Source organism: Macaca thibetana, chromosome 9, assembly GCF_024542745.1.
Source record: "Macaca thibetana thibetana isolate TM-01 chromosome 9, ASM2454274v1, whole genome shotgun sequence".
NCBI lineage: Eukaryota > Metazoa > Chordata > Mammalia > Primates > Cercopithecidae > Macaca > Macaca thibetana.
Window position 1 is genome coordinate 93937106 of NC_065586.1, and position 26593 is coordinate 93963698.

At 52.3% G+C, this 26593-nt stretch overlaps 2 protein-coding genes across 3 annotated transcripts in view; both read right to left on the bottom strand.

The window, feature by feature from the left end:
* The window catches only part of MMS19 (MMS19 homolog, cytosolic iron-sulfur assembly component), a 458727-nt gene extending 439337 nt beyond the window's left edge, over window positions 1-19390 (bottom strand). Inside the window, exon 1 of the mRNA XM_050802863.1 lies at window positions 19387-19390. The gene's annotated coding sequence lies outside the window, so the exon portion shown is untranslated. The remainder of the gene's footprint in view (window positions 1-19386) is intronic.
* The window catches only part of CRTAC1 (cartilage acidic protein 1), a 166292-nt gene that overhangs the window by 31377 nt on the left and 108322 nt on the right, over window positions 1-26593 (bottom strand). For both annotated transcript variants that reach the window (XM_050802888.1, XM_050802889.1), the window contains exons 4-9: window positions 26234-26370; window positions 20452-20608; window positions 10917-11051; window positions 7556-7701; window positions 4445-4581; window positions 579-661 (exon numbers count right to left, since the gene is read on the bottom strand). In XM_050802888.1, coding sequence (XP_050658845.1) covers window positions 579-661; window positions 4445-4581; window positions 7556-7701; window positions 10917-11051; window positions 20452-20608; window positions 26234-26370 — 795 coding nt within the window. The remainder of the gene's footprint in view (window positions 1-578; window positions 662-4444; window positions 4582-7555; window positions 7702-10916; window positions 11052-20451; window positions 20609-26233; window positions 26371-26593) is intronic.

Here is a 26593-nt window from a genome sequence, read left to right on the forward strand (position 1 = left end):
TATCAAGTGTTTGCATATACACAGGCTCCTTTTGGTTGTCATTACAACCCAAAGAGGTGAAGAGGACAGATATAATTATCCCCATTTTATGAATGTGGAGAACACCCAAAAGGTAAAACCACTTTTCCAAGACCACAAAGTGAGGCAATGTCAGAGCTGGGTTCTGGGACTCCTGGCCCAGGGCTCTGCCTGACAAGCTGAGTGCAAAGAGGGGAGGGGTCAGATGGCAAGATCCTCTGCCTGAGAGCAGAAGGGGCTCACTCCTCTCCTTTCCATCCCCACCTGGCAAGGTATGGCCAGAGAAGCTCCTGCCCACAGACCCATAGACTCTCATTCCCCTGCCCCCATCAGCCTGGGATTGGGGGAGTGGACCATCCTCCCCTCTGTTTCCTGCCTACCTGTCCCCAGGGTTCCCCCATCTCCACTCTCTCCCTTGCTCTTGAGTCTCAGCCCTCAGTGTGGCAGGGACAGGAGGGACTCTGCCGTGGGACTGGCTGCCCCATCCCTCCCGCCCTCGTCCCAGGGTATGAACAGTGCTAAGGGGGCATTGCAGGCCAGATACCCCAGGTGCCCCTCACCTGTGCCCCTGCCCTCAGGCTCCAAGGCGTCCCCAGGATTGAGTTCCTCGATGAGGGGGTCTCCATGCTCCCTACGGATGACGCTGCAGGAGAGGAGACAGGCTTGCTCTGGTGGGGTCTCAGAGGCCCCTGGACCTGAAGACCCACCTGCTCTGCTCTGTCCCCTGAACATCCCCAGGTCCCAATGTGCATGGGCTGCCACCTGGCTGCCCATGGAGTCACTCTCTGCTCCCAGACCCTGCCTACACTCTGCCTGTTCCTTGCCTGGGTTTTAATTTATGTTGGTAAATATTGATTTTTCCTTCTCTAATGGATGAATTATAGGCAGACTAGGGAAGGGCAGTTGATGGATGGAGAAGGGGCAGGGACAGAACTTCCTTCAACCGACCTTCCTTGTCCTTCAAGTGGCCCCTGGGTTTCCTAGTTCTGGATGCTACCCAGGGTTTAACCCCACTCAGTGCCACCTCCTCCATGCCCTCCTGGACCATCCTGCTGGAAGCAATCCCTTCTTTCTTCATGGGCTTTATCACTTTCTGCCTGTGTTACAGCTCTCTATGAATGCATCTGATCTCCCCTGGGAGAATGTGAGCTCTTTGCAGGCTGGGACCTTGCATTATTCATCTTTGCATCTCTTGCAGCATCTAACACAGTGCTCGGCTCTCAGAAAGTTCCAAGCACGTGTCTGCAGGATATAAAGATGAATTCCAGAGGCAAAGAGAGGAAAGGGGTCCCTTTGGGTTGCAGTGGTTCTGTCTGTTTGGAACTCTGAATTTTGGCATTGTTTCAGAAACGTCTGCTAGGGACGTCCTGCTCTTTCTCTACACTTAGCTGATGATGGCCATGAGCTTTCCTCTAGAATTGTTCTCACTTGGCATATTCTCACAGCCTTGGGTGCTCTGCCCTAGATGTGTGGGGCAATGATGGGAGGGTAGGGCGTAAGGAAGAATTGGCATCGCACTTCCTACCACATTGTTGCCTGTGAGAAACACCAGAGGGCTGTGATACAGTCATAGCTTCAGGAGGGGGTTGGGGTCCCCTGAGCTGGAGCCTTTGGTGGCTGGGTGGCAGAGAGAGCTGGCAGATGCCCCATGAGGTGGGCTTGTGTGTTGGTGTGCATGGGTGTGATGCCCACAGTCTCTTTGACCATTTGTGTCCTGCAGCCTCTGCCACAGCTGTGCAGAGACACTTCTTGGTTCAGGTGACAATGCAGTTAAGGAGTCCTAAGGATAACACCCAGCAATTCCACTGCATTTCTGTGTTCTTTGAACACATTCTTAGGCAGCAACTATTGTGTATGGGGCCCTGCATGAAGTATGGTGCACAGTAGAAAGGATGGAGCTCAGAGTCCGTGTTAACAGGAACCACCATTCAGAGGGCTGAAGGCCCAGGGAGAGTGGGACGTGGGGAGTGCAGAGCTGGGAAAGCTCACCCAGATTCGGGCAATTAGGGAAGGTTCCCTAGAGGAGGGGTCAGCTAAGCTGAGACCACCATGGCGAGTGAACACATGTCGCTCAAATGAAGAGGGAGAATTGGGGGCTAGAGGGAGTCGGCAGCCTGAGGGTGAGGCTTGGCACAGCCCAGAACTGAAGGAAGCTTGCTGTGCCTGCTGCTTAGATGTAAACAGGGAAGTAGAAAGTGACGAGGCTGGAGACGGAGCCGGGCTATGTGGGTTGTGTCAAAGAGTTTGGACTTCATCCAAAGGCAATGGGGAGCTTCTAGAGGATCTACGGTGGGAAGGGGGTGTGGCCAGACTTGCATTTTCTCTGCAGGACTAGAAACAAGGAGAGCAGCTGGCGGAGGTGCAGGAATCTCCATGGGAGACCAGGAGTGGTGTCATGGTGGTGGAGAATTAAGAGCAGATCGGAGACATGGCTACATGCAAAAGGGGGTGACCTTGCACACGGCGGTTGGCCTAGGAGTGTCCCTGTTCATGCATTTTTGCCTCTGTGATTCTTTTTCTTTTTTCCTTCTTCTTTTTTTTTTGTGCTGTGATTATTAAGAGGGCTCCCTTAAACTCTCATTAAGTGACTGTTTGGGTGATGAGTTCCCAGGATGCTGCAGGTATCATTAAAGGACGTGCAGACTCAAGCACACTGAGGCTTTGTGTCCCCACAGAGTGCCTGGCCTGTTCCTGGAGAGCACCAGGGCCAACGAGCCGACGATGCCTGTTCAGTGACAGGTGAAAAGCCCCTGTGGTGTGGGACAGTTGGGGGTTAAACTTCCAGAGCTGCCAGCTGAGTGCCAGTCCCAGCTGCAGCCCCTCTTGCTCTCCTCTCTGCTGTGTGCTCAGGACCCAGCCATCTGCCACGGGGACTTGGGGCACAGCCACGTACCTGGGAAGTGGCTTCTGCTGCTGCTGCGTGGAAGCAAACACACTAACCCATTGGGCAGCCACATGGTGACTTGCTCTGTCCACTGACAGCTCTGGGCCAGCCTGCTTGTACTCCCTCCCAGCCCTGTCTCCCGGCTGCAGGGGACGCTGGGAGATGTGAAGCAGGCTGGATGGGCAGGAAGACGGGGGAGGTACCTAGGTTCTAGAGCCACAGACAGGGGCACTAGATTCCTCAGTGCCCAGTCCTCATCCTCCTGGCGAGTGACACTTTATTAGCCAGAGAAGGAAAGCAGTGTCTCTGTTAACTAGCAATTGATCTTCTGCAATTAATCTGGAAGTTGTGAATAAGCTTTTTGCAAGGCACCTAATTAGTAAATCTAGCGCCTTTAGGGGGTGATTACATCCAGTCAGAATTGATGCTTTGTTAATAATTATATTTTAAAACACGCGTAGTCACACTCTTGCCTTTTAGTATAAATAGTTGGACCCTCCCGGGAGATGGGGTAGGGGTCTTGGGGGGCCAAGCAGATGATCTGGCACATGTCCTGGATGCAAGGCCCTGGCCCACCCGCCTTTTCCCACCTGGTCCTGAGACCTCTTGGAATGTTTCAGGCCAGGAACAGGGACATCTCAGGCCACATGCCTGCCCAGGACTCCACCTATCCAGGACTCATGGGGAGACCCTGAGCTCAGTTCCCCAACAGTGGTTCTCAAACTTCAATGTGATGAGAATCACCTGGTGCCTACTGTACTTGTTAAAATACAGATTCCTGGGCCTCACGCCCTGAGATTCTAAATCAGGAGATGTGGGGCAGGTCCCGGGATTCTGTACTTTAAGCCCTCTGGGTGATTCTGATGCCAATGGTCTCTGGATGTTCCCTTGGAGAAATATTGCCACAGCAAATCCAGCCCTTCCTCCCTAGACACACTGCTCAGAGGCCTGCACATTCCCTCCATTTCTGAGACCCTTTTCCTTGTCTACCAGGAACCCTTGTCATCCAGAATTTCCCAAAGGATGGTTTGCAGAACACCAATCTCAACAGAAAAATCTGTGAAAGAAGTGCCCTGTGATCAGGCCTATTTGGAATACTCCATCCATCTTTTGGAAAATTAAAATATTCATGGTCAAGTTAAAGGCACTGAGAAGTCCTGCAGTAAATAAACCTGTATTTACTTGGGCCCTGTAGCCCCTTTTTGTGGTAGTGATTGGATCCCGTAGCCCCTTTTCGTGGTAGTGTGGCTTTATCTTGTGGCGGTTGGGTTTTGGGCACACTTTGGGCCACATTCCTCTTCCCTTTCCCTGCAATAGCAGAGGCCAGCTCCTTGACCAGGCTTCGCCCTGCATTCCCACAGCCTCTTGCCCAGTCCTCGTCCTTCCCTCCTTTCTGTTTCTTCATCAGGGGACCTGCATTGACCTTGGCCTGACCACCTGGCCCTAGGAACCCTCCCCTTCTGATTCTTAAACCTTCTCCCTGACCGTTCCTCCCACCAGCTGTCAAGGGTGAAGGGCCACGAGCCAGGATGGAGCATCTACCGGAAGAGGCGGTTGGCTGAGGAGCTGCGGTAGGCGATGTTGTTGAAGAAGATCTCCAGCTCCTGGTCATTGTCAAAGTCAGCGGTGATGACTGTGCGGACAGGGGAGGGCATGGAGAACTTGGGCGAGGCGATGTCCTGGAGGAAACAAGGCTGGGGGTCAGCGGCAGGAGAGTGGGCTCGGGCAGGAGGCCAGCTCTCCTCTATGGAGTGTGGGGGCAATTAAAAATAAGAGGCAGCCCAACCCAACAGCTCCTCTCCTGCCTCCTCAAAAGGACCTGGGGGCTGCCTTTAGGATCACACAGACCTCAGGCTGCTTGTACCAGAAGAAGGAGGGAAGAATAACAGTCGTGATAGACACCAGTGAAGTGCTTAGCCGTTCCCTAGTCTGGATCACACCTGTCCATGCCTCCTGTCCATCCCTCGAGGCAGTACGGACATTAGCGTTCCCATTTGATGGGTGAGGTAATTGAGTCCTGGAGAAGGAGGAGAACTGTGATGTCACAGCTACTGAGTGGGGAGGCCAGGGCTTCTGATTCCGGATGCTGTGCCCTTTCTCCTAGGCATCCTTCCTCCTCCGCGCTGAGTCAGAAGCTGGGTGGGCCTGAAAATCTCTGTGCATCTAAATCCAGGCTCCACCATTGACTAGCTGTGTGATCTTAGGCAAGTTACTAACCCCCTCGGATCTCACCTTCCCCATCAGTAACGTGGGAATAATAATAGCTGCCTGGGTTGTGAGGATTGCATGTAAAATGCCTGGCACCGAGTGGGCATGAGACAGATCGCCGGCAGCCTGTCCTGCCTTACCTGCCACCCACCTCAGGGAAGGTAAAAGAGGTTACCTGTAGCTGTGGATTTGGCTGCTTCTACTACCTTATGTTGTTTCTTGGGAGCCTTCTTATTTTTATTTTTTGAGACATTTGCTTTGAGGGGGTTGTGGTATCAGCTGCATCTGTCCAGTGGTATCAGCTACACCTGTCCAGGACTAATGGGGAGACCCCAGGCCCGGGATAGCCCAGCTGGAACTCCAAAGTGCTAGGAGGGTCTTGGGGGACCAGGCTAAGGGTCCCAGGTGTGTTTTTGCCTCTGAAACAGAAGGAGAGCTGGGAAGGGCAACCTTCTATTTCTGAGTGTAATATCCTCATCGTAGGTGGGTTTTTCCCTTAAAGACTTTGGGGTCTGTCCAAGTCCCAAAACCCACATGGAGAGGGCTGAGAAAGGTACAAGTGGTGTCTCTGGGAGTCTCCTCTACCCCAGGCTTGGGTCTGCTATCGGCCTCCTGCTGCAGGTCCTTTTTGGCAGCCACAGGGATGAGCAGGCTGGGTCAGCAGTCGAGCTGTCTGCTCTGGGGAGGCCAGGGAAGGAGGCTGTCTCCATCAGAGCAGTAATGAGGTTGAATAAGCCTGGCCAGCTGGTCAGGGTGGGTTGAGCTGGGCCTGAGGAGCCAGGGAGCAAAAAGATCTCAGGATCTCTAGCCATTATGATTCTATTGATTCTATAAAAATGGAAACCTCCCATAGCCCCCTTGGGGTTGCCCTATTCGATGCCTGAGCTTCCGAGATAATATATGTTAAGCTTAGCACAGTTCCTGACACATGGAAGACACTTGATAAATGGGGCATTTATTTATCATATTTTATTTAATTATTATTATTGCTCCTGAGAGCTCTGGGGAGGGGCCATCGGCCGAGTTAACAGGGTTCCTCGCCCTCAGCGCACTGGCATTTGGGGCTGGATAACTATTTGCTGTGGGGCTGCTCTATGCACTGCAGGGTGTTCAGCCCTATCCCTGGGCTCTGCATACTAGATGCCAGGAGCACTCCCTTCCCCAGCTGTGACAAACCCAAATGTCCCGAGACATTGTCGAATGTCCTGGAGGGAGGGCAGCAAGATCATCCCTGTTGAGAAGCTGGGTGAGAACAAGAGCGGAATAAAGATGGAAATCGTCCAAGATCCCAGCAACAGCCGCCCTGGGTTCAGGGCATGCCTCCCCCCAACTCACAGAGCCTGGGTCTCAAGCCTTAGCAGGGAGGGAGTGGCTGGGCCTGGGCCTCCCAAGGTGGCTGCCTACAGGGAAGGGACTTGGTAGGGGTGGCCTCTTCTTGGTCACACAGAAATGAGGTCCCTGGGGACTTCCCTGGGATCATCAAACCTCAGGGAAATCCTGGAACTTTCCTGTTTCCTCAGGGGTTTCTGGCAGACCTAGGTACCTGCAGAGCAGTCCTGGCTCCCTGAGATCAGTCCTGGCTCCCTGAGATCAGTCCTGGCTCCCTGAGATCAGCTTCAACCAGCCCACTCCCTCTGTTGTCCTCCCTGAGAAAGTCCCAAAGCCATGCCCCTCATGCTGGTGGCACCTCCATCACTGTCACTAACAGCCCTTTTGAAGAATTCTTGGCATTGTTCTATCAACAGCTCAGGGAGCGGCACAGAGGGGCTCGGAGGCCACCTTGCCTGCCATCTGCTGTTTGTCTTTAGGGGCAGCTGTTGGGAACTCCGTGGCTTCAATCTTCCATTCTCTCCACCACTTTGCCCTTGGTCTGAACGTCAGTCTGAAAAGGTCTGAAAAGCTGAGGCTGGGCTTTTGTGGAGTGTGCAGGGGACGCCATCCTGTATTCCCTGCACACTCCACAAACACTCACCCTGCTCTAGCTCCTGGATCCATTCCAGGAGCCACCGGGAAAAGTGGCCTGGATCCAGATAGTGCAGTCCACCTCCCAGGGCTCCAGCCCCCCTCGGAGGCTGCTCTCCTGCCTCCCTCTGCTGACCTGGCTCTTCCTACTCTTGGCTCCAGAGCTCCTACAGCAGCCCAGCTGTAGTCCCTCATCCCCTGGTGTAACCTTCCTTGTCACACCACCCCCACCCTGGGCCCTGAGAGCCCTGAGCCCTGCTCATGCCAGCCTGCAGCCTGGTGACTGAGTGCAGTAGCAGGATCTCAGCTCACTGCAACCTCCACCTCCTGGGCTCAAGATTCTTGTGCCTCAGCTATTGGAGTAGCTGGGATTATAGGCATGCACCACCACATCTGGCTAATTTTTTATGTTTTTAGTAGAGACAGGCTTTGGCCATGTTGGCTAGGCTGGTCTTGAACTCCAGGGGTGAGGCCCCTTCTTACCCGAAAGCGGGCCTTCCCATGGGCACTCATCTGCAGATAGAGGCGGTGGGGGCCATTCCAGTTGCCATAGACGATGTCCACTTTGCCATCACGGTTGAAGTCAGCCAGGGCGACACCTCGCCCGTGCTGGTGGGGGTCGTCCACACCTGGGGAGGAGAGGCAGGAACTCTCAGGGCGGCATCCCCTGTACACTCCACAAACACCCTGCTCTAGCTCTGTGACAAGCAACTAGGGAGGGTGACTCTCACCTTATTCCTGGGAGGAGATACGGGAGACACAGCTGCAGTCTCAGAAGCTCTCTAGCTCTCTATAGGGGCAGGAGGTGGGACAGTCATGTGGTTTGAAAGAAGACCCGAGACTTGTGTTCAAGCTGTGTTTGCCCAGCATGCATATTATTTTTACCCTGTTTGGGGGCGGCATGAGTTGGGGGAGGGAGACTGGGGGAAATTCTGGAGGAACAAAGGCTCTTCCCAGCTTCCCCTAACACTGCCACTGGAAGACATTAAGCTGATCATGCCACTCTTTTGCTTAAGCTGATCACGCCCTCCAATCCTCTTGGGCAAAGTTCTAATTCTTCTAATTCCTGCCTGGGGAGCACAGGGCTCTGCCTGACCATGGTCCTGTCCACCTTATCTGGTCTTGATCTGGTCCCACTCTCCCCATCTTTCCAGCTCCTGGGCCTTTTCTCAAGCTGGTCACTCTACCTGGGATGCTCTCCCTCTAGCTCTAGGTTACCCAGCTCCTGATTATTCTGCTCTCAGCCACAATGTCACCTCCTGCAGGAAGCCCTCCCTGACCACCCATCTGAGACAGCTCATCTTGCCCACCCTGTCAGTCTCCCTGACAGCCTTCTAGTCTTCTCCTCCAACATGCTGATCACAATGTGCAGTTATGTTCCTTTGTGGCTGACTTGTTAGGGTCTGGTTTTCCCACTAGCCCTGACGTTCCATGAGGTCAGGACTCTCTTCTCAGTTCACTTGGGTACACGCCACGTCTATCTCAGGGCCTGTGGTTGCCTGGTAGTTTTCAGTAAATACTTGCTGAATGAGTGCACAGACATAAATAACATGACAGAAGGCAAACCCGGGACGTGGGTGACAGCAGAGGAAATACTACAGCCACGACAGAGAAGCCCACAGCATGCCTGGCGAGATCTGGAAAGTGAAGCCTCTGTGCCCAATGCCACCTGCTTATACCATCCACTGAGTGGGTCCTGGGGGAGGACAGAGGGTGGCTTTGCCCAGAGCGATGGCCTGACCTCCTAGCGGCCCACTGGCCAGCGCATAGCTGAGAGACAAAGGTGAATGCGACTCTAAGCACCCACCCACGTTGACTCTCAGAGGACAAATAGCTATGGGTCGTCAGGCTCTCTGGGATGGCAGGCCACAGGACAATGTAATAGGCTGTGGGGATCAGAGACCCCAGGACACAGGGAGCTCTTGCCAGAAGGCAGGGTGGGGCCCCCTGAGAACCCTGGAGGCTGAGTGTCCTCCTGGGGGAGGGAAGGAGTTGGGGGGAGGAGTGGGGAGAAGAGGCAGTGAGACCTGGGCTTGAGAAAGAGGGTTTGCAGAGACTAGGGGCAGCCTCCAATCTCTAGGATTAACACTCCATTAATTCTCTGCCAAACTCCCTGGCCCAAATATCGGTGGCCTTCTGCATTGGCCCATTTCTCTCCTATCTATGAGGCACCTTGACAAGGAGCTGGTTCCCTTTCACGGGAATAATCGGTGCCAGGCTGCATTTCACAGCAGCATCTGTTTGGGTGATGAATGCCCTCTTGACATGTCTTGTTAAACCCCTGCAATCATTCTGACTTTCAATTATGGGCCTAGCACCTTTCCTCTCTCCTCCCGCCTGATACCTTCTCCCACTCCAACTTGTTCGCTCACCTCTGCTTCCATCTCTTTAACACCTTATCAAATCCTCTAGATTTTCTCCACTATCCCCTCCCCTTTGCTTTATGATTTTTCAGCAATGAGAAAATTTGCTGCCAAAGGATAGCACTAGGAGGGGTGAGCCAGGTGGGAGGACAGGCCAGGGGAGCCCAACTTCAGCCTTGCCAGAGAAGGACAAGACGTAAGGCAAGATTGGGGGCTGAATGGCAAAAAGCTGGGGGTGGGTGTGTGTTCTGGGCCAGTAGGTCCCCACAATGGAGCTCCTGGGCAGAAAGCTGGGGTGGTAGGTACTCGTAAGTCCAAGAATCCAAGAGAACGGACTGGCACACATGCAGGGATGTGATGTGAACTGCCGACAAGAGCCAGAGCTTGCAGGACCCTTGATCTACGTGTCTAGATCCCACTCACCACTCCTGTAGGCCGGAACTCTTCCCCATGCCTCCAAGAAGGAGGTGAAATCAAACCTCCCATTCGTTGGCAAGGTGGGGGGAAATGGTCAGGGGCACGTGGGATGTAATCATACGTCCGAAAACTTGCAGGGTGTCCACTGCCATTCAGCAGAATTTACCGGGTGGGCACTGGATGCCAAGCCTTGTGTCAAGAATGAATAGAACCGTGACCCGGTCCTTGTAAAGCTCATAGACAGACCATGATGGCAATGTGGAGCCTGAGTGAGGTGTACATGCCAGGGGCAGCAGGAGGAGGAAGGGCCAGTCTCTGCTAGGTGGCACAGGGGAGTCAGGAAAATCTCTGCAGAGGTGATATTTGAGGTGAACGATGAAGGCTAAACAGACATTCTGCAGGTAGAGAAGGGGGAGGGCAGTCCAGGCAGAGGCCATGGCAGGTGCAAAGGCCCTGAGGTGGGTGGGGGATGAGTGCAGAGGAAGAAGGAGAAGCAGAGCTGGGGGCCTGGGGCACTATTTTGTGTGGCTTTTATCCTGCTTCTTATTAGAGGAGGATATTTTTGTCTATTTCTGTTTCTAGAATGTCAATGCCTTTTCTGTGTGTGGGGTGGTCTTAGCCTGATTCAAGTGGGCATCCCTGGTTCCCAGCGCCAACCTGATGCTTAGCAGGGGCTCCATGAATGCTCACTGTATTGAACTGAATGTTGAAGATAAATGTGGGAGGGGGGCAAGGTGGGGAGAGGCAGCTTGGAGGATAGGTTGATGCTGAGAGACACAAGCGGGACTTGGAGGGTTGTGGGCAATCTCAGATATTGGGCAGGACAATGGGCAGGAGTTTCAGACCCCTTTCCCCAGCAGCAAACACTCCCTGTGGCTGGAGCCATGGGAGCTAGCGAATAGGAAGTGACAAGCAGCGTTTCTCCTGTGTGGTGCAGACGATGACTTGTCCTGCTCTCCCTGCAGCCAGAAGAGACCATGCTGGAGGGGGCAGGGAAGTCTGGAGTCCTCTGTGGTTCTGGGGTGAGGGGTCAGGGCGCACAGGGCATGGCTGCCTCCACTTACCCGCACTGGCCGCAGCGTCCACAAAGGTGCCATCGCCCCGGTTGTGGAAAAGGAAATTAGGCCCATTCTCGTTGTCGCAGAAGATATCTGAGGCACTGCTGCTGAGGATGGGGCCCACGCTGACGCCTCGGCCCCCTAGGAAAAGACATCAACCCACAGTGAGCGGCAGAAGCAAAGCCCCAGGCCCACCTGGAGGACAGGGCTGCCTCTGAGGCCTGGGGGGAACTGCACCGGAGGCTCCTCAGAGGATCCCGGAGGGAATTCTCCTTCCCGTGCTTTCCTGAGCCTAAATCTGGGCTCACGGTCTCCATGAACCTGTGTGGAAGGTGACAACACTGATGAAGAGGGAAGGAAGGAGCTCGACAGGACATGGGGACCCCACACAGAGGTCAGCGCCTGCCTTCCCCTTCTAAGAGAAGTGGCTGAACAATCATCTTAAATCCTAAACCCACAATAATCCTAAACCCAGCTCTAAGCATGCCATTTTAGTGAAGTCACAGATCCCCCGACAGCCTCCTGACTCCCGCTTTGAGTCATATGTATGCTGGTCCAGACCACTGGGTATGTCCTAGCTTTAAGAACCTGTAGGAACAGGTCCCAGCTGTAGGTACGAGGATGCTTACTTTGCCTTGTTTGACATTAAACAATTACGTCCATTGATAGTGAAGGAGTTGAATGGATTACGGAGCATCCATATGACAAACCATTCTGCAGTAAAAAGACTGCATAGATCCATATGGATTGACTTGGAGGAATGCCTGTTTATATATGGTTGAAAGAATCAGCAGTTCACCAAGTAATGGTATTGTGTGATCTTGCTTTTATTTTTTAAAATAGGAAAATACATGCTAGTTCTGGATACACATGTTTGTGCAGGCTTATTCAGTTTGGAGAAAAGCGGGAAAGGCCACACCCCAAGCTGTGAACACTGGCTACCTTCCTTGATGGGGTAGGATTTGGGGAGGGAAAGAGAAACGATAGTTGGCCTTTTTTCTTTGAATGTCTTTGTAGTGTTTGACTTGTTGCAACAAGAACTGCTTCTGTAGTTTGAAAGGAAGAAATCCAATAAAGTATATATGTTTTTTAAAAAGGAAAGAAATCAAGCCAGCTCCACATTGGGCTTTGAAGTCTCTAAGATCAAATTTGAGCTATCCATGTCAAGAAGTCTAACCTTAATACGTTCTGAACAAACCACCCCCACCCAGTGGGTTTCAAATGAAGGCTCTCTGCTTGCCAGGCCCCACCTGCAGCTCCCAGGAACACAAATCTGCCCTGAGAAAGCCTTCCCTGAGCCACGCCCCCAAACACTGGAAATACTGTGCAGAAAATGGCTTGACCAGGATCAAGACATGGATTCTAGCCCCAGCCTGGCTTCTAACAAGCTCTGTGGCCCTGCGAAATTTACGTTACCCTTGAGCCTCAGTTTCCTCATTTGTAAAATGGGGGAGAGTCCGACCTGCCTTTTCTACTTTGGGGTTTTGAGAGGACCAAATGAGGTAAGATACACCTGTCAGAATGACCATTATCAAAAAGATGAAAGATGACATGTGTTGGCAAGGGTGTAGAGAAAAGGGTACCCTTGTATACTGGTGGTGGGAATGTAAATGAGTACAGACATTATAAAAAAAAGCATAAGGCTCCTTAAAAATTAAAAATAGAACTACCATATGATCCAGCAATCCCACTACTGGGTATATATATCCAAAGGAAATGAAATCAGTGTGTTGAAGAGATATCTGCACTCCGAGGTTCACTGCAGCATTATTCACAATAGCCAAGATACGGAATGAAGATATGAAGTGTCCATCAATGGATGAATGAAAAAGAAAACGTGATATATATACGTAATAGTATTACTCAGCTTTAAAGGAGAAAGTCCTGTCATTTGTGACAACGTGGATGAACCTGGAGGACATTATGCTAAGTGAAATAAGCCAGGCACAGAGAAGCAAATACCACATGATCTCACTTATACGTGGAATCTAAAAAAGTTGAACTCATAGAAGCAGAGAGTAGAATAGTGTTTACTAGGGGCTAGGGGTAGGGGTGTTGGGGAAATGTTGGTCAAAGGATACAACATTTCAGTTTAACGGGAGGAATAAGTTCAAGGGATCCATTGTACAACATGGTGACTTTAGTTAATAAAAATGCACTATATACTTGAACTTGCTAAGAGAGTAGATTTTAAGGGTTGCCACCACATTAAAAAAGTATGTGAGGTAATGCATATGTTGATTAGCTCAATTTGGCCATTCCACAGTGTCTACATTATTTCAAAACCTCATGTTGTACGATGAGCTGTATGAAGGGCTCTGTGGATGCTGCAGCAGCTTGCTGCTCAGAGCCAGGTCTGAGAAGCAGTTGCAGGAGTGTCACCTGGGAGCTTGCTAGAATTGCAGAATCTCAGGCCCCCAATGGAATCAGAACCTGCATTCTAACAAGACCCCTGGGTGGTTTATGTGTGCATTAAAGTTTGAAAATACTGCTCTAAAAGGTTGTTTACTATAATAAAAAGAGTTATCAGAGCACTCCAGAAGAACTTGATTTTTAAAAAAATAAAGCTCAAGCAGACCTATGTAAAGAAAGGCCAGGCCTCCCTCACCCCCACCCGCCTCTGGATGGGGCAAAGGTTTCCCCAAAGTGACCATGCTTATTTGAGACAGGGGTTCTCTTGGTCTCTAGGTGCCTCCCATCCTCTGAGAGATGCCCCCAGGGGAAATCATGGGGCCTTTTTCTCCTATGCAAATGGAGCCTGCCCACCAGAGCTGGCATTTGGGGCCAGGGAGATGGGGTGGGGCGATGGCACTGCCACTCTTATTGCGCTCATAGTTAACACATTCTGGGCTGGATGCCTCCCAGATTCCTCCCAGATAGTCTCATTAGCTGCCAAAGAGAGCCCAAGCCACATGAAAATGAAGCCACTGAATTCACATTGCTCCTCTGGAATGTCCTCCAAGACACAGCATGCACTCTTTATGATGGGAGTTATGGAGTGGCATGGGTGGCTGCCAGAGGCCTGTCCTAAAGCTAGCAGGAAAGGATGTGGGGTCACAACCTGGGCACCACCTCTGTCCATTAAAAGAGGTGCCACTAAGTGGTTGCTGGCAGCTGTCCCTGCCCTGGTCTTACCAGCTTCTGTGAGAATCCCTTGGCCCTGCCCGGGCCCCTGGAAATTCCAGGTGGGACTCAGGGACTTGCCTCCACACAGCTTCATCCTTCTTCCTCCGCTTCCACATCCTCCAATTTCCTCTCTGCCTCTGGCTCCCAAGCTGTGACACATTCCCTTCATTTTCTACAAAGCAGGTTATTTCCCTTTTGGACAAATTTCTAAATCTTTCTAATTAACTAATTGGGTTGGGTTGAAGCCTTGTACCATTTGTAACCTGTAATTACTAGAAAATTGCCATGGTAACCACACTACTAATTAGCCACAATTTATTGCCATGGCAACCGGACCATAACAGAGATGTTACCCACACCTCCTTTTCGGCAAGTTGGCTGCATAGTTGGGGAGCAGGTGAGTCGACAGTCAGGAAGCTGGCCTCCTGGGCGCCAGTCCCAGCAGCTTTAACGATGGAGGCCCAACTGGGGGCTGAGGTGGGGCAGCCAGGTACCTGCACCCCTCACTGATGCCACAGGGAGATGACTCCCAGGTCGACAAGCAAATCTTCAAACCAATAGAATCCACCCATCATTATGTAGGCTGCCATGCCTACTCCCTACCAGGCCAATTTCAAAGGCCAATTATTCAGTAAATGTCTTCTACCAGGACTTTCCCCTCCTCTCCTCTCTCCTTTGTCACACCCTCCCTCTCCTCCATCTCTTAAGGTTTAGCACACACCAAATTTGGTCACCCAGGGGGCTGTTAGGAACATCTTTATTTAGCTTTGGAGAATGATGTTCTAACAGGGAATTAACTCCACCTTGCATCAATTAATTCTTTTATAATTTGAGGCCAGCGCATTCCCTTAGGGCTGGAGAGGCAGCACTGGTGGTGGGAGACACTACAGGACCGGGGGTCAGAAAGTCCAAGTTTGAGCTGTGTGACCTTGGGCTCATTACTGAACCTTCCTGGGCTTCTGTTTTCTCAGCTAGAACATAAGAGTGGTAATAATAATGGCTCCTTCTCGGGGTTGTCATAAATATTAAGTGAGCTGGTCTTTGGAAGGTGCCTTGGAAAATGTCAGGTGCCACATAGTCATTAGCTGGGACTATTTACCACCTGCTGGGTGAATAATATCCCTTTATTTTTCCCAGCACTTTCAAGCTTCAAAGGCCTCCTTGTTCGGCTGTTGGGGTGTGAGTGCTCCTCCCTGCCCATCCCTGCTGAAGGCTTCTGCTCACTCTGCCCGCCAGGCTGGGTAGGGGGTGGGGTTAGAGGGAAAAATGCCCCTTTGAGGTCTCCATTTCCTCCAGCCACATTCTGGCACTCTGATGATCTGTTCATTGAGCCCAACCCTGATAGGGCAGCCTTGGTTGTCCTCAAGAACCATCCCTCTACCTCTGAGCCCTGGCACGCTGGCAATGCAGACCAAAGTACAAGTCAGGTGCAGGCAATCCATCTCTCAGACTGCATTTAGGCCAGCCCTCAGGGACTTGGGGGTGAGACAGGGAAAGGGGGTGAGAGGGGGTGTGTGCATGCCGCTGAACTTCTCCAAGCTGTGGGTCTGAGGACCCAGGGATGAGGCAGCACACGGATTCGCGGTGCTAAGGTAAAGCCTCTTGGTTCCTGCCTGGCCTCTGTGCCTCCCCTCCTGCAGGATCACGGGAAGCATGCTCTCCAGGCCTCAGTTTCCTTCCTGTAAAGTGGGTGGGAATTGAGAAGATCTCCAAGACTGCTACTAGCTTACTTTGCAATGAATGAATCCTCCAGGGTGGACACAGGATAAGCGTGTTGGGGGCCGATCCCTGTGCCCATCTAGCCCTGCACCCTCTGCATCAGTGGAGACTCTGAGGTAAGCCCCCTCAGCCAGGGAACTTGGCCATCTGCTGAATAGAACCTTAACAGAAACATGTTTCTGGTGGATGCCATGATTTGCAGGCTGCCAAGAGCATCCAAGATATTGTAAATGAGTAGGGCAGAGATGCTGGAAACGTGGTGCAGGAATGGGCAGAGTGTGTGCGTGTGCGTGTGTGTGTGTGCGCGTGCGTGTGTGTGTGTGCACATGCTGCAGAATGGGGTGTGAGGATCAAGTACGGGATGGTAACAGGGTCTCTCATCCTAAATTTCCTGAAAAATTATAAGACAAGGTAACTATGTAGGTGCTGGTGTTGCCACTCCCAAGCCTTCTGGGAGCCTTCAGAAGCTGGGCAGGACTTGACTATTCTGTGTGGTGGGTATTAGACAAGGACACACCCACCCTCATCCTTCCTGCCCTGTGTCTGCAGAATGTTACGGCAAGGGGTGGGGCAGCAGGACAGGCCCCATCATTTGTTTCCTCTTGACAGAGGAGGGATTTGCAGTGGCAAAGCTGGGGGTGTAGCCTGGGGGTATAACCTGGAGTGGCTAGCCACAGGCTTGACATTTCTTTAAAATCTCCTGTGTTAGCTGAGAAAAATGTACACAAAAATTACATTTCAATTCTGTAACATATCTGTGTTTGTTTTAAAAGAAACATAATGTTCCCCCTGATACTCATCAAATGCATCTGACACCCCTGGAAAATGGTCTCTGTGTGTCCTGGGCTTTGAGTACCCCTAGCAGGCCCATGCTGCACTCCCTGGGGGTCCCGGGCCCTGGCTTGGGAGCCTGTCACTCCAGCCCTGCCTGGTCCTTGGCTGTCAGATCTGGCTTCACTCCTGATGAAAGGCCAGCGCCCGCCTGGGAAGCTAGGAGGCCCCTTGGCCCCCACTCTGTGGCCCCTGGTTGAGCTCGCTGGTGAGGATCTGCCAGAAGGCCTCAGCTGGGCTTTAGGCATCTCCGTCTCCTTCAATAATGACTTCCTATAAATCAGGTCTGCCCTCCGCTTTGTTCCACACCGCTCCCAGCCAACAGCAAAACTCCCCACCCGACATCATAAATCCACCTTCATTTTCTTTCTGAATTTCTTTTAAGGCTTCTTTAATCACCACCTTGCAGCCTGGACAGATGCTGCCTCAAAGGGTGAGGCCAAAATGCAGAGTTCCTGGGGAGGAGGCAAGGCCTGCGGGAGGCCGGGCAGGCGGGAAGGAGAGCAGAGAGATGAACTCCATGGGGGATGGGGATGAAGATTCCACTGGCCATGCCCAGGACTGGAGGTTTGGGGGGACACACAGAGAATGTTTCCCAGGCAGGGGCTGGGCCTGCTTCTCTTGTGCACCCCCCTGTGCCTTGCACAGTGCTCCCTGTACCCAGGAGATGCCCAGCAGAGGGCCCTGGCATCGCTCTGGCAGAGCCTCAGAGCAGGAGGTATTGGTATTTGCTATACTCCGTAGGCACCATCCGTGTGCCAAGCCATGTGCCAGCCATGTCCCATGTGCACCTCCTTTCATTCTCACAACAGTCCCATTTTGAAGGCGAGAAAATTGAGGCTGGGAGAATAGTGTGCCCACTACTGCCTAGGCTGTAATGCACGCGGTAGGCTGAACCTGCACCTGTGGCCTGGCTCCAAACCCCGTCCCCTCACCTGCTAGCTCAATGCCCTTAGAGAAGCTGAGGGGCATGCCCAAGGTCACTGGGGCCTGGACTGTAGAGGCAGCGCAGGACTCCTGCCTCCCACCTTTCCCTCCTCTGGTTCCATCTGGTTCCATGCCAGGGCCTTGGACATGGCCAGAGCCCAGGCCATGGCCAGAGCCCAATTTCCAGGATTCCCAGGCAGGGCAGCTACAGGCACTGTCCTGGCTTCAAGAGGCCTCAAGCAGCCGGGGAAGCTGGGGACCAGGGGATGGGAGAGCGGTCTTCCTGCTGCCCCAGTCTCTCTCCCAATCTCTCGCTCGGCCACCCTCCCGGGGCCCTCGAGTCCCCCGAGAGCCGGCACACTGGCCACTAGATGGCACTGTGACCCAGCAGAGCGGCTGCAGCCACGGGAATGGATAATGTCTAGAGAGGAGGCCTCCCCTCCCCCTCCCGCAGTGCCGAGGGCCGGTGCCTGGGTAGCACCTTTGCCCGGCCCGCCCCGGGGTGGCTGGACCTCCCCCGCTGCTCTGAACACTCAGCCAGGCAGCTGCTTCAGCCACAACCACCTGGGTGGGGCTGCCTCAAGTCCGGGTGCCAGCCTGGGGCTGTCTTCCCAGTGGGTGTGGGCCTCCCCTCACAGCCCCTTCTGTCTTGCAGGATGGCAGGATTCTCAAGCTGGAGGTCATCGGAAAGGTCAGAGGGCTGTGGCAGTTTAGGCGTCAGGAGGAGATGGGCTCTAAGTGCCAGCTCTCTACAAACCTCCTGTGTGACCTTGGGCGAGTCCCTTCTCCCTGGATCTCGCTCTGTTCTTTGTAAAAGGGGGAGGTTCTCCCAGGTCGTACAGCTGTCTAGCAGGCAGGTGCTGTGTGTATTGGCTCCAGGGACCTCCCAGCTCCCTGAGTGCACATCTGGACGTGACCTGCCCCTTCCGCCTGCTTCCCTCCCAGCTTCTCTGGACCCCTGGCACTGGAGTGGTGGTGAGCGCTGGCCACGCGCCCAGAGCCTCAGCCATCAGGCCGGGCTCAGCATGGCGGCCCTTACATTTGGGGTCCATTCCTGGGGCTCGGGGGTGGGGGGAACTCTGGGCTGGTTTTCCAGCCAGATGTCCATGTGTCATTAGCTGAGTGACAAGGGGGACTGCAGGGTAGTGTTGGGGGGCTTGGCGGGCAGGGAAAGGGTGGGCTGGAGAAGGCGGGCCGACAGAATAGTAACATGGTGGGCCAAATAGGTTCTTGTCAGCCAAATGGCTTTTGGAAGTCTGCAGAGCTGCTCGAACGTGTCCTCTGGGCACGCCAGCTGCCCCAGCCTCCCTCCGCACCGAAGCTGCTGCTTCTTCCTTGAACCGCCTGTCCTTCTAGCCCAGCCGGCACAGTTGGCTGGTGCTTCCATCCCCACCGTGCTCCTCAGCTGCCCCCTCTGGGTCTCCTCCTTCCCCCTCCTCGGTTCTGTGCCAGCCCAATCAGCGTGAACAATGCCCCCTTCGTGCTGAAACTCAGCCGCAACCTCCAAATTCTTTTATTCTGCATCTAGCCTGCTCTCCCAGTCTTTACCTCCCTTCCACCTCGTCATTTTCAAGTGCTTCATTCCCCCAGTGCACCCCCTTCCCTTGCAAGATCAAGGCACTTAATTGCCAAGCCAGCCCAGTGCACAGAACTGGGAACTATTCAGAAAAATTGACTGTACAAATCTAAGCTGAAGCGCCTGCATGTTTATTTCTTTTCCGGGGGAAACATGGTTTATTACTGACACAGCCTTTCCATGGTACCTTCACGCGCAGAGCTCTCAGGCACTTAGCTGGGGCTTGAGCTGTGCTAACTATTTTATTGTCTAGTCATTTGTTCCCAGAAACTTTGTCAGACAGGTCAACATTAATCTCCCCCCTTTCACCAGGGTGAAAGGTGGTTAGAGAAAGGCATCGTAAACTCAGGAGAGGCAGTGACAACCCTTTCTGGGCAGGACTTTGAGATGATGCCACCACCCAGGTGTCTGGAGGCAGGGGGGTGCCCCAAAGGACCCCTCAACCATCCTTCCAGCCCCAGGATTCAGACTGAGGAAGGCTGCCGCTTTGGAAGCCTCTGCTGCACACTTTGGGATGGATATGTCGGGAAGGCTGACCAACAAGAGGATCTGTCTGTCCCAAGTGCAGGTCAGGTGTGAGTGTGGCTTAAGTTCACATGACAAGTTGTTATGTACAGCTCTGGCTTCCTGATTTTTGGCACCCAAAACAGGAACTGGATTGCTCTGCCATCAGCAGTCTATTGGCAGATTATCAGAGTTTAGTCAGCAGCCGTGCTGGAATTAGAAAAACAGCCTTGCCTAGAAAGATCTCCCTGTCAGAGACTCTGACAATAGGTCCCCCATCCAGAAAGATGAGGGGGGAGCGTGCCTTCAAAAAAAAGTGCTGGAGAGGTTTTGGAACAAGAACACAATTCTTTGAGCTCAGTTATCCGAGATGGGACCCAGCTGAAGCCTAGGGATTTAGCACTCAATTCCTGGTTGCTTATGTGTAAGTAAATAATTTCATCTGCGATTTGGCAATAAAGAATGCTTTAAATCTTGGCTTTTGTGATTTGTCAGTTTTCTCCTACAGAACCTGCTCACCCATCACTAAGGTTACCAGAGGGAGTGGGGCAAGAGGTTCCAGGGAGAGAACGATGTTGTGATGATGTGGTTCTCACATCCATTTTCCAGCAAGCCAGATGTCCCCTCTTGGGTGCCCTGAAACTCATACCTGCCAGACATCTCACCAACGCTTGGAGAGGCAGTGTGGGAGAGGCCTTCTGTGGGTGGCAGGATGGCATAGAGCCTTTATTTCCCCTCCCCAGGGACATAAGGCCACCCTTTCCTTGTGGTCTCTGATGAATTAGACTCAGCCTTGCAGGGCCCTGGACCCCAGCCCCAGCCCCTCCAGCACACCGCCTCCCACGTCACTCTGCGTACCTGTATATTTGCTGACCCCAGCCTCAGCAGCCACATCTCTGAGAGCCAGAATGCCCTGGGAGAGGTCACTGGCCTCAGGGTCCATTTCAATGAGGGCATCAGGGCCCACATTACCGTAGGCGTAATTGGCAATGTAGATAGAGTAGCGTCCAGAGCCCTGAGGAAGAAGGGAAGGAAGCGGTGAGCAGGCCCACCTTGGCTCATCCCAGAAACCGCCCCCGCCCCACCCCAGGTAGGACCGTAGCTCTTTCACAGGGTTGGGTTCTTCTCCCCAGGTCTGTTGCGAATGGCCTTGCAGGCTGTGCATGGCGCACTTCCAGAGGGGCTTTTCACAAAGGCTGCCGTGTGAATGACACTCCTGGGAGTCGTACAACAAAGCAGGCTGCTTCCCCTTCCATCCTGTTCCAGAAGAATACATCCCTCCCTCTCCCCCACAACCACCTTTTTATAGACAATTTTCTAATGTGCCTCCCTCCAGCTGAGCTCTCTCCAGCTGCCAGCCAGGGTAGCTGTTCAATAAATATTTGCTGATTGATTGATCTACCAATTCCCATTATTCTCAGTCTCTCTCTCTCCCATTCAAGCTCACTCCAGCCAAGATGACAAGCAAATTCCTGAGCCATCTCCCTCCCCCTGTTCCCACCCCGCGCTTCTTCATTCCCCTGTTTTGGTAGCCCAAGAGGCACAGATTTGCAGGGGTCCTACTTCCCTCTTCCATTCCCTTATTTCCCCCGTATTACCAGGAAGAAAGATTATATCACTTCCGTCTTTATAACACTGTCTCAAAGATTCGCTTTTCCCTTTGCATCCAGGAGCAGCCTTGGGCACCAGCTCCTCTGTGCAAGAGTCATTCTCTTCACTAGTCCGAAACACCGCTGATGAAAGACTCTTCTCTTCTGCCTGTTGTTATAATGGTGCTATTTCTTCAATGGATGACTTCTTCCCAAGAGATCCACACACTTTCTAAATCAGTTTTCTGGCTTTTCTCTCATCCTTTTCATCACTTCCCTCCAATTAATTAGACAGTAAATATTTCTTAAGCTCCAACGATGTGCCAAGTGCTGTGTTATAAATGTACTTAAGACAAAATCTCTGACTGTAGGTTGCTTATAGTCTAGTTTGAAAGACAAACCATAAACCTAAAAGGACCTAAGAGAAACTGTTGAGCTCACGGCAACAAGACTGGTGGTTCCCTTTCCTTGCTTCAATTTCTCATCCATTGGCACCATGAGCACAATTCTTGTTCCAACGAACTGGTCAGCAACTTTATATCTTTGTGGGTTTTTTTTTTTGTGTGTGTGTGTTTTTTTTTGTTTGTTTGTTTGGGTCTCGCTCTGTTGCCCCAGCTGGAGTGCAGTGGTGTGATCTCGGCTCACTGCGGCCTCCACCTCCCAGGTTCAAGCGATTGTCCTGCTTCAGCCTCCCAAGTAGCTGGGATTACAGGCGTGCACCACCACTCCTGGCTAATTTTTGTATTTTTTAGTAGAGATGGGGTTTCACCATATTGGTGAGGCTGGTCTTGAACTCCTGACCTCAAGTGAACCACCCCCTTGGGCCTCCCAAAGTGCTGGAATTACAGGCGTAAACCACCGTGCTTGGCCAATCTTTGAAGGAATCATTTTCTTTGAGGAAGCTGATGAAGAGCCACACGAGTCTGTCTAACTGGTGGGTGAGGCCAAGGAGGGAGCTTAGAGTTTCCTGTTAAGAGTCTCCTGGGTGACACAGATGTATCAACAATGATACAAGCATATGGCAGAGAGCATGGACAGGATTTCCTGGGTGCCCAGAAGAGGAGCTCCTAACCCAGGGGAAGGGCACCTAACCATGGGAAGTTCCCAAAAGCTTTCCTTAAAGGAGTCTCATTCAGGTGAATTGGAGGGAAAAGAACCTTCCAAGTAGAGATGAGAAAGAGAAGGATGTATGTAGAGAAACTACAGCAGTTAGTTCAATGTTGCTGGAATATAAAATGCAAGGCAGAGAGTGTCAAGGGGTGAAGCTGGAGAAGGTGGTAAATTTGTTCCCTACAGATTGCTCTGCTCCTTCTCTTTTGGTTATCTGAGTCTTTATGCTGCTACCTAGAAATCTGTGCTTTACAAATCTTGCTACTCAAAGTGGTCCCTACACCAGTGGCACTGGTGACCTCTGGGATCATGTTTGAAGTGTAGACCCTCAGCAAACCCCCCCGCCCCCTGTAAGATCTGCTGAATCAGAATCTGCATTGTAGCAAGACTGCCATGTGATTCCTGTGCAAAACTGAGTTTGAGATGCACTGCTTTACAGTACAGCCTATTTTTTTTTTTTTTTTGACAAGGTCTCCCTTTGTCACTCAGGCTCGCTGCAGCCTCGACTAGGCTCAAGCGATCCTCCCACTCCAGCCTCACAAGTAGCTGGGACTGTAGGTATGCACCACCACACCCAGCTAATTTTTTTTTTGTTTGTTTGTTGTAGAGACAGAGTCTCCCTATGTTGTTGAGGCTGGTCTTGAACTCCTGGTGTCTCAATCTATCCTCCTGATTTGGATGCCCAAAGTGCTGGTTAAGGGTTTGAGCCACCACACCTGGCCTAACAAGGTTTCTTGATTAGGGGAGAACTTTGAGAAGTTCTCAGCCATCCGAGGCTGTGCAGAATGACTGGATGAAGAGTGAATGAAGGGGCCAAAGAGGAAAGTGCACCATCACAAACCGTTCCCAACCCTACCAGCTGGCAGCAGTCTCATCAACAAATGAGCAATAAGTTCAGTGGACTGAAATTCACTCTGCCAGAAATTAGGATATTTACAAAATTCAGTTATGCCTAGTTCCTTACTTTGATTTATCAGGGGGATAAACTGACAAACACAGATGTGTTACGGTTGTAGAAGACTGCAGAAAATCACATGTGAACTTGACCACGGTAATTCTGGGAGGGTGAGATGATTCCAAGGGAAGGAAGATGTTTCTGCAGCTTTGGGGCCAATGCAGTGGTTCCCACACTTTAGCCTACATCAGAATCACCTGGGGGGCTCGTTAAAACACAGATTTTTTTTTTTAACATCTGGCCCCATCCCCTGAGTTTCTGACCAACAGGTCTGGGGTGAGCCATGAGAATCTGCATTTCTAACAAGTTCCCAGATGATGCTGACACTGCTGGTCTGGGAATCACACTTTGAGAACCCTGATCCAGGGCCATTAGCCCGGGTCCTAGTCTAGGGCCTGCCTCTAACTGCTCGTTGTCCTTGGGTAAATCCCTGGCTGCCTCCAGGCTGCATCTCCTCAGATGTTAAATGGGGATCATATTCCCCCTGCTTCCTGGCAGGGTTGTTGAGAAGATTAAATGAGACAACGTATGTGAAAAGTCTTTGAAAAGATAAAAATGCTATATAAACATGAGGCATAATCATTATTGATCAGAGGACGTTCTTGTAAGAGATCAGTTTTGAGCTGGATCCAGAAAGGTGGGTGAGTGATGAGGCAGCTGGCGAGAAAGGACAAGCGGATGTTCCGGGTTTGGAGCAGAGAACGAGTGAGGGGTGGAAGGGGAGAGAACAGCACGTGGCGGAGTGGGGGCGGGGCTGAGGCATTTATGGAGCAAAAGGTCTCATACTTGAGCATGCATCAGAGTCAGCTGAAGGGCTAGCTGAACCCCAGATTGCTGGCCCCACCCCTGGAGTTTCTGATTCAGTCTGTCTGGAGGGTGGAGTGGGGCAGGGCCTGAGAATGTGCATTTCTAGCAATGCTGCTGCCGCTGGCCCAGAGGCTACACTGAGAACCACTGACCAGGTAGCTAGATTAAAAGCCTGCCCCAGGTAGGGGCTATGGGGCTAAGGAAGGATGACTAGGGTGAGTGCTGTAATAAAGTTAGAAACTTGTGTCTGCTATCATTTCACCCAGGGGCAGGGCGGCTGAGGGTTAAAAGGCATCTTCATTTTCAGGCAGGCAAGGTTCAATTCCTGGCTTTGCCTGTTGCTTCATGTGTGATCGAGGTCAAGTTGCCTAATTTCTCAAAGCCCGAGTTTCCATATCTGTCAAATGGGATAGTGATGGCATCTACCTTGTTGGTGTCTTATGAGGACTCAGTAGGACGAGGGAGGTAAAGCGTGCAGCACAAGGCAGGGCATGTCCCTAGTGTAAGAGGTGTTGGCTGTTACTGTTGTCCTTGCTCTTGTGTTTTCCTGCACTGTGCTGCATTACCCTCTCTCAACTTCCAGGCTGCCCTTGGCCTCTCTCCATTCCTCCCCTGGCAGTCCTCAGGCCCCAGGGATGGCCGAGGCGGTGGCTGGACTCAGAGAGCAACCCTCCTCTGCTGGCAGATTGACTGTAGGGCTTCTTTCTAGTTCTCTGAGGCCTGGGAGACTGAAGTCAGGGGCTGAGCAGGGTGTGAGCAAGCTTCTGGACTCCTGCCTCCTGTGCTGCCATGCCAGGCCATTTTTTTAAAATTTATTTTTATTTTTTTTTGCATTTCACATAGTGCCTTTGTCCTGTGGTTAAATGCGTGGGTGTGCAGATGACCTTGTTAGGACAGAGTGCATCTCTTTGTGATTAACCTGCATGCCTCTCCCTCCAGTTCTCTGAGAAGTTGCCCACGTTAGCTGAGTGTCAAAAGCCTTGGTCCTGAACGGGTGAGATGGGAAACCAGGAGGAGGCTGGGAAGAGGCCCCTAACCGTGACCAAGTCTGGCACCCCCCAGCTCCACCCCACACTCTGGGGCTGTTCACAGAGCTGCCTCCCCATCCCCTCCCTCCAGGCAGGAGTCCAGGTGGCACAGATTCAGGTCAGGCTAAATGTGGCTTCACAGCCCAGCTTGGCTTCTCTTCCCAGCACCAGCTTGTTAAGAAATAAATATTTATACCTGGCACCTGCCTTCTCCCAAGGCCTGGAGGCCCCTGCTGTAAAGATTCACACTGAATCCCCAATCCCCTCAGTGCCATCTCAATTCCAAAGTGAGCCAAGCCTCTTGCCCCCGCCCCCAGAATGGGGGCCATAGACTCTCCTGTGGCAGCCGGGCAGCAGCTGGGCCCCTGATTTAGTGATGACTGTTTACAAAGCCAAGGAGGTGGGCGGCAGGGGAGCAGGTGACAGGAGGGATAAATCACCTTTGCAGCAAGCTGCTGGCTCTGGCGAGGCCTGCTGGGACCCAAGCCTGGGTGGGCGGCTGCCCCCTCCTTGGGCAGATGGCTGCAGCGGCTCATGCCCCTTCCCACTCCATCTTTCCTCCCCGTCCAGTTTGGGTGGGGCACCTCTGTGTAGGGTGCACTTACAGGGCATGAAAACGTTGGAGGAGCTATTGATGAACTAAAGTACTTGTACATTGAGGCAACCCTCCCCTCACCTACCTAGGAACCCCTCCATTGGGCCTTCATTTACTCCGTAAATATTTACGAAGGGCCCCACAGCTCAGTGCCTGGCACACAGGAGGCACTTAGTAAATGTTCGTTGAGTGAATGAATGCAGGCAGGATTTACAGCTAGAAGAGGTGGATTCATGTCCTAGCCACACCACTCAACTGCTTTGGGCTCCCATGCAAGTCACTGCTCCAAGCTAGGCTTCCATCCCCACAAGCGTCCTGAGGACACAATGATCCCTTGGCTGGCTTCCTCACTGGTTTCTGGGAGGGCTGCATGGGAGACAGGATGTGAAAGGTACAAAACAATGCATTCTGCAAGTCTTAGTTGTTGGCATTTAGCACCCAATCTATCCAAGACACCGTGGGAGCTGCCACTCTGTCAGGGGATGTCTACACAGTGGCTCCTCTCCTGGCTCTCACATGGCTTCTCCCCAGGTCCCCCATGCACCCCTGCACTCACCTTTCTGTCCACACAGGCCACAGAACGTCCGGCAAAGAGGCTGGCCACCCCACGGGCCACGTTGACCTCATCACTCAGAATGTCTTCCCACCGGTTATTGCGGAACTTGAACAACTTGTCGGTGTATGTGGCCACCCCTGGAGAGAGGAGGAAAGGGAGGGCTGGTGGACAGTGGATCAGGGTCTTGGTTCTGATCTCTGGGTATGTCTCATGGCACCTGCCACAAGGTTCTTGGGACGGGAGGAGGATGGGTCATCTGCGGCAAGGAGGACCTCAAGCAGGTGAGACTCCTCTGTGTTTGGGGAGCACTCAGATGTTTCCAGTTGAGGGAAGAGACTCTGAGCCTCATGAAGATGGCTG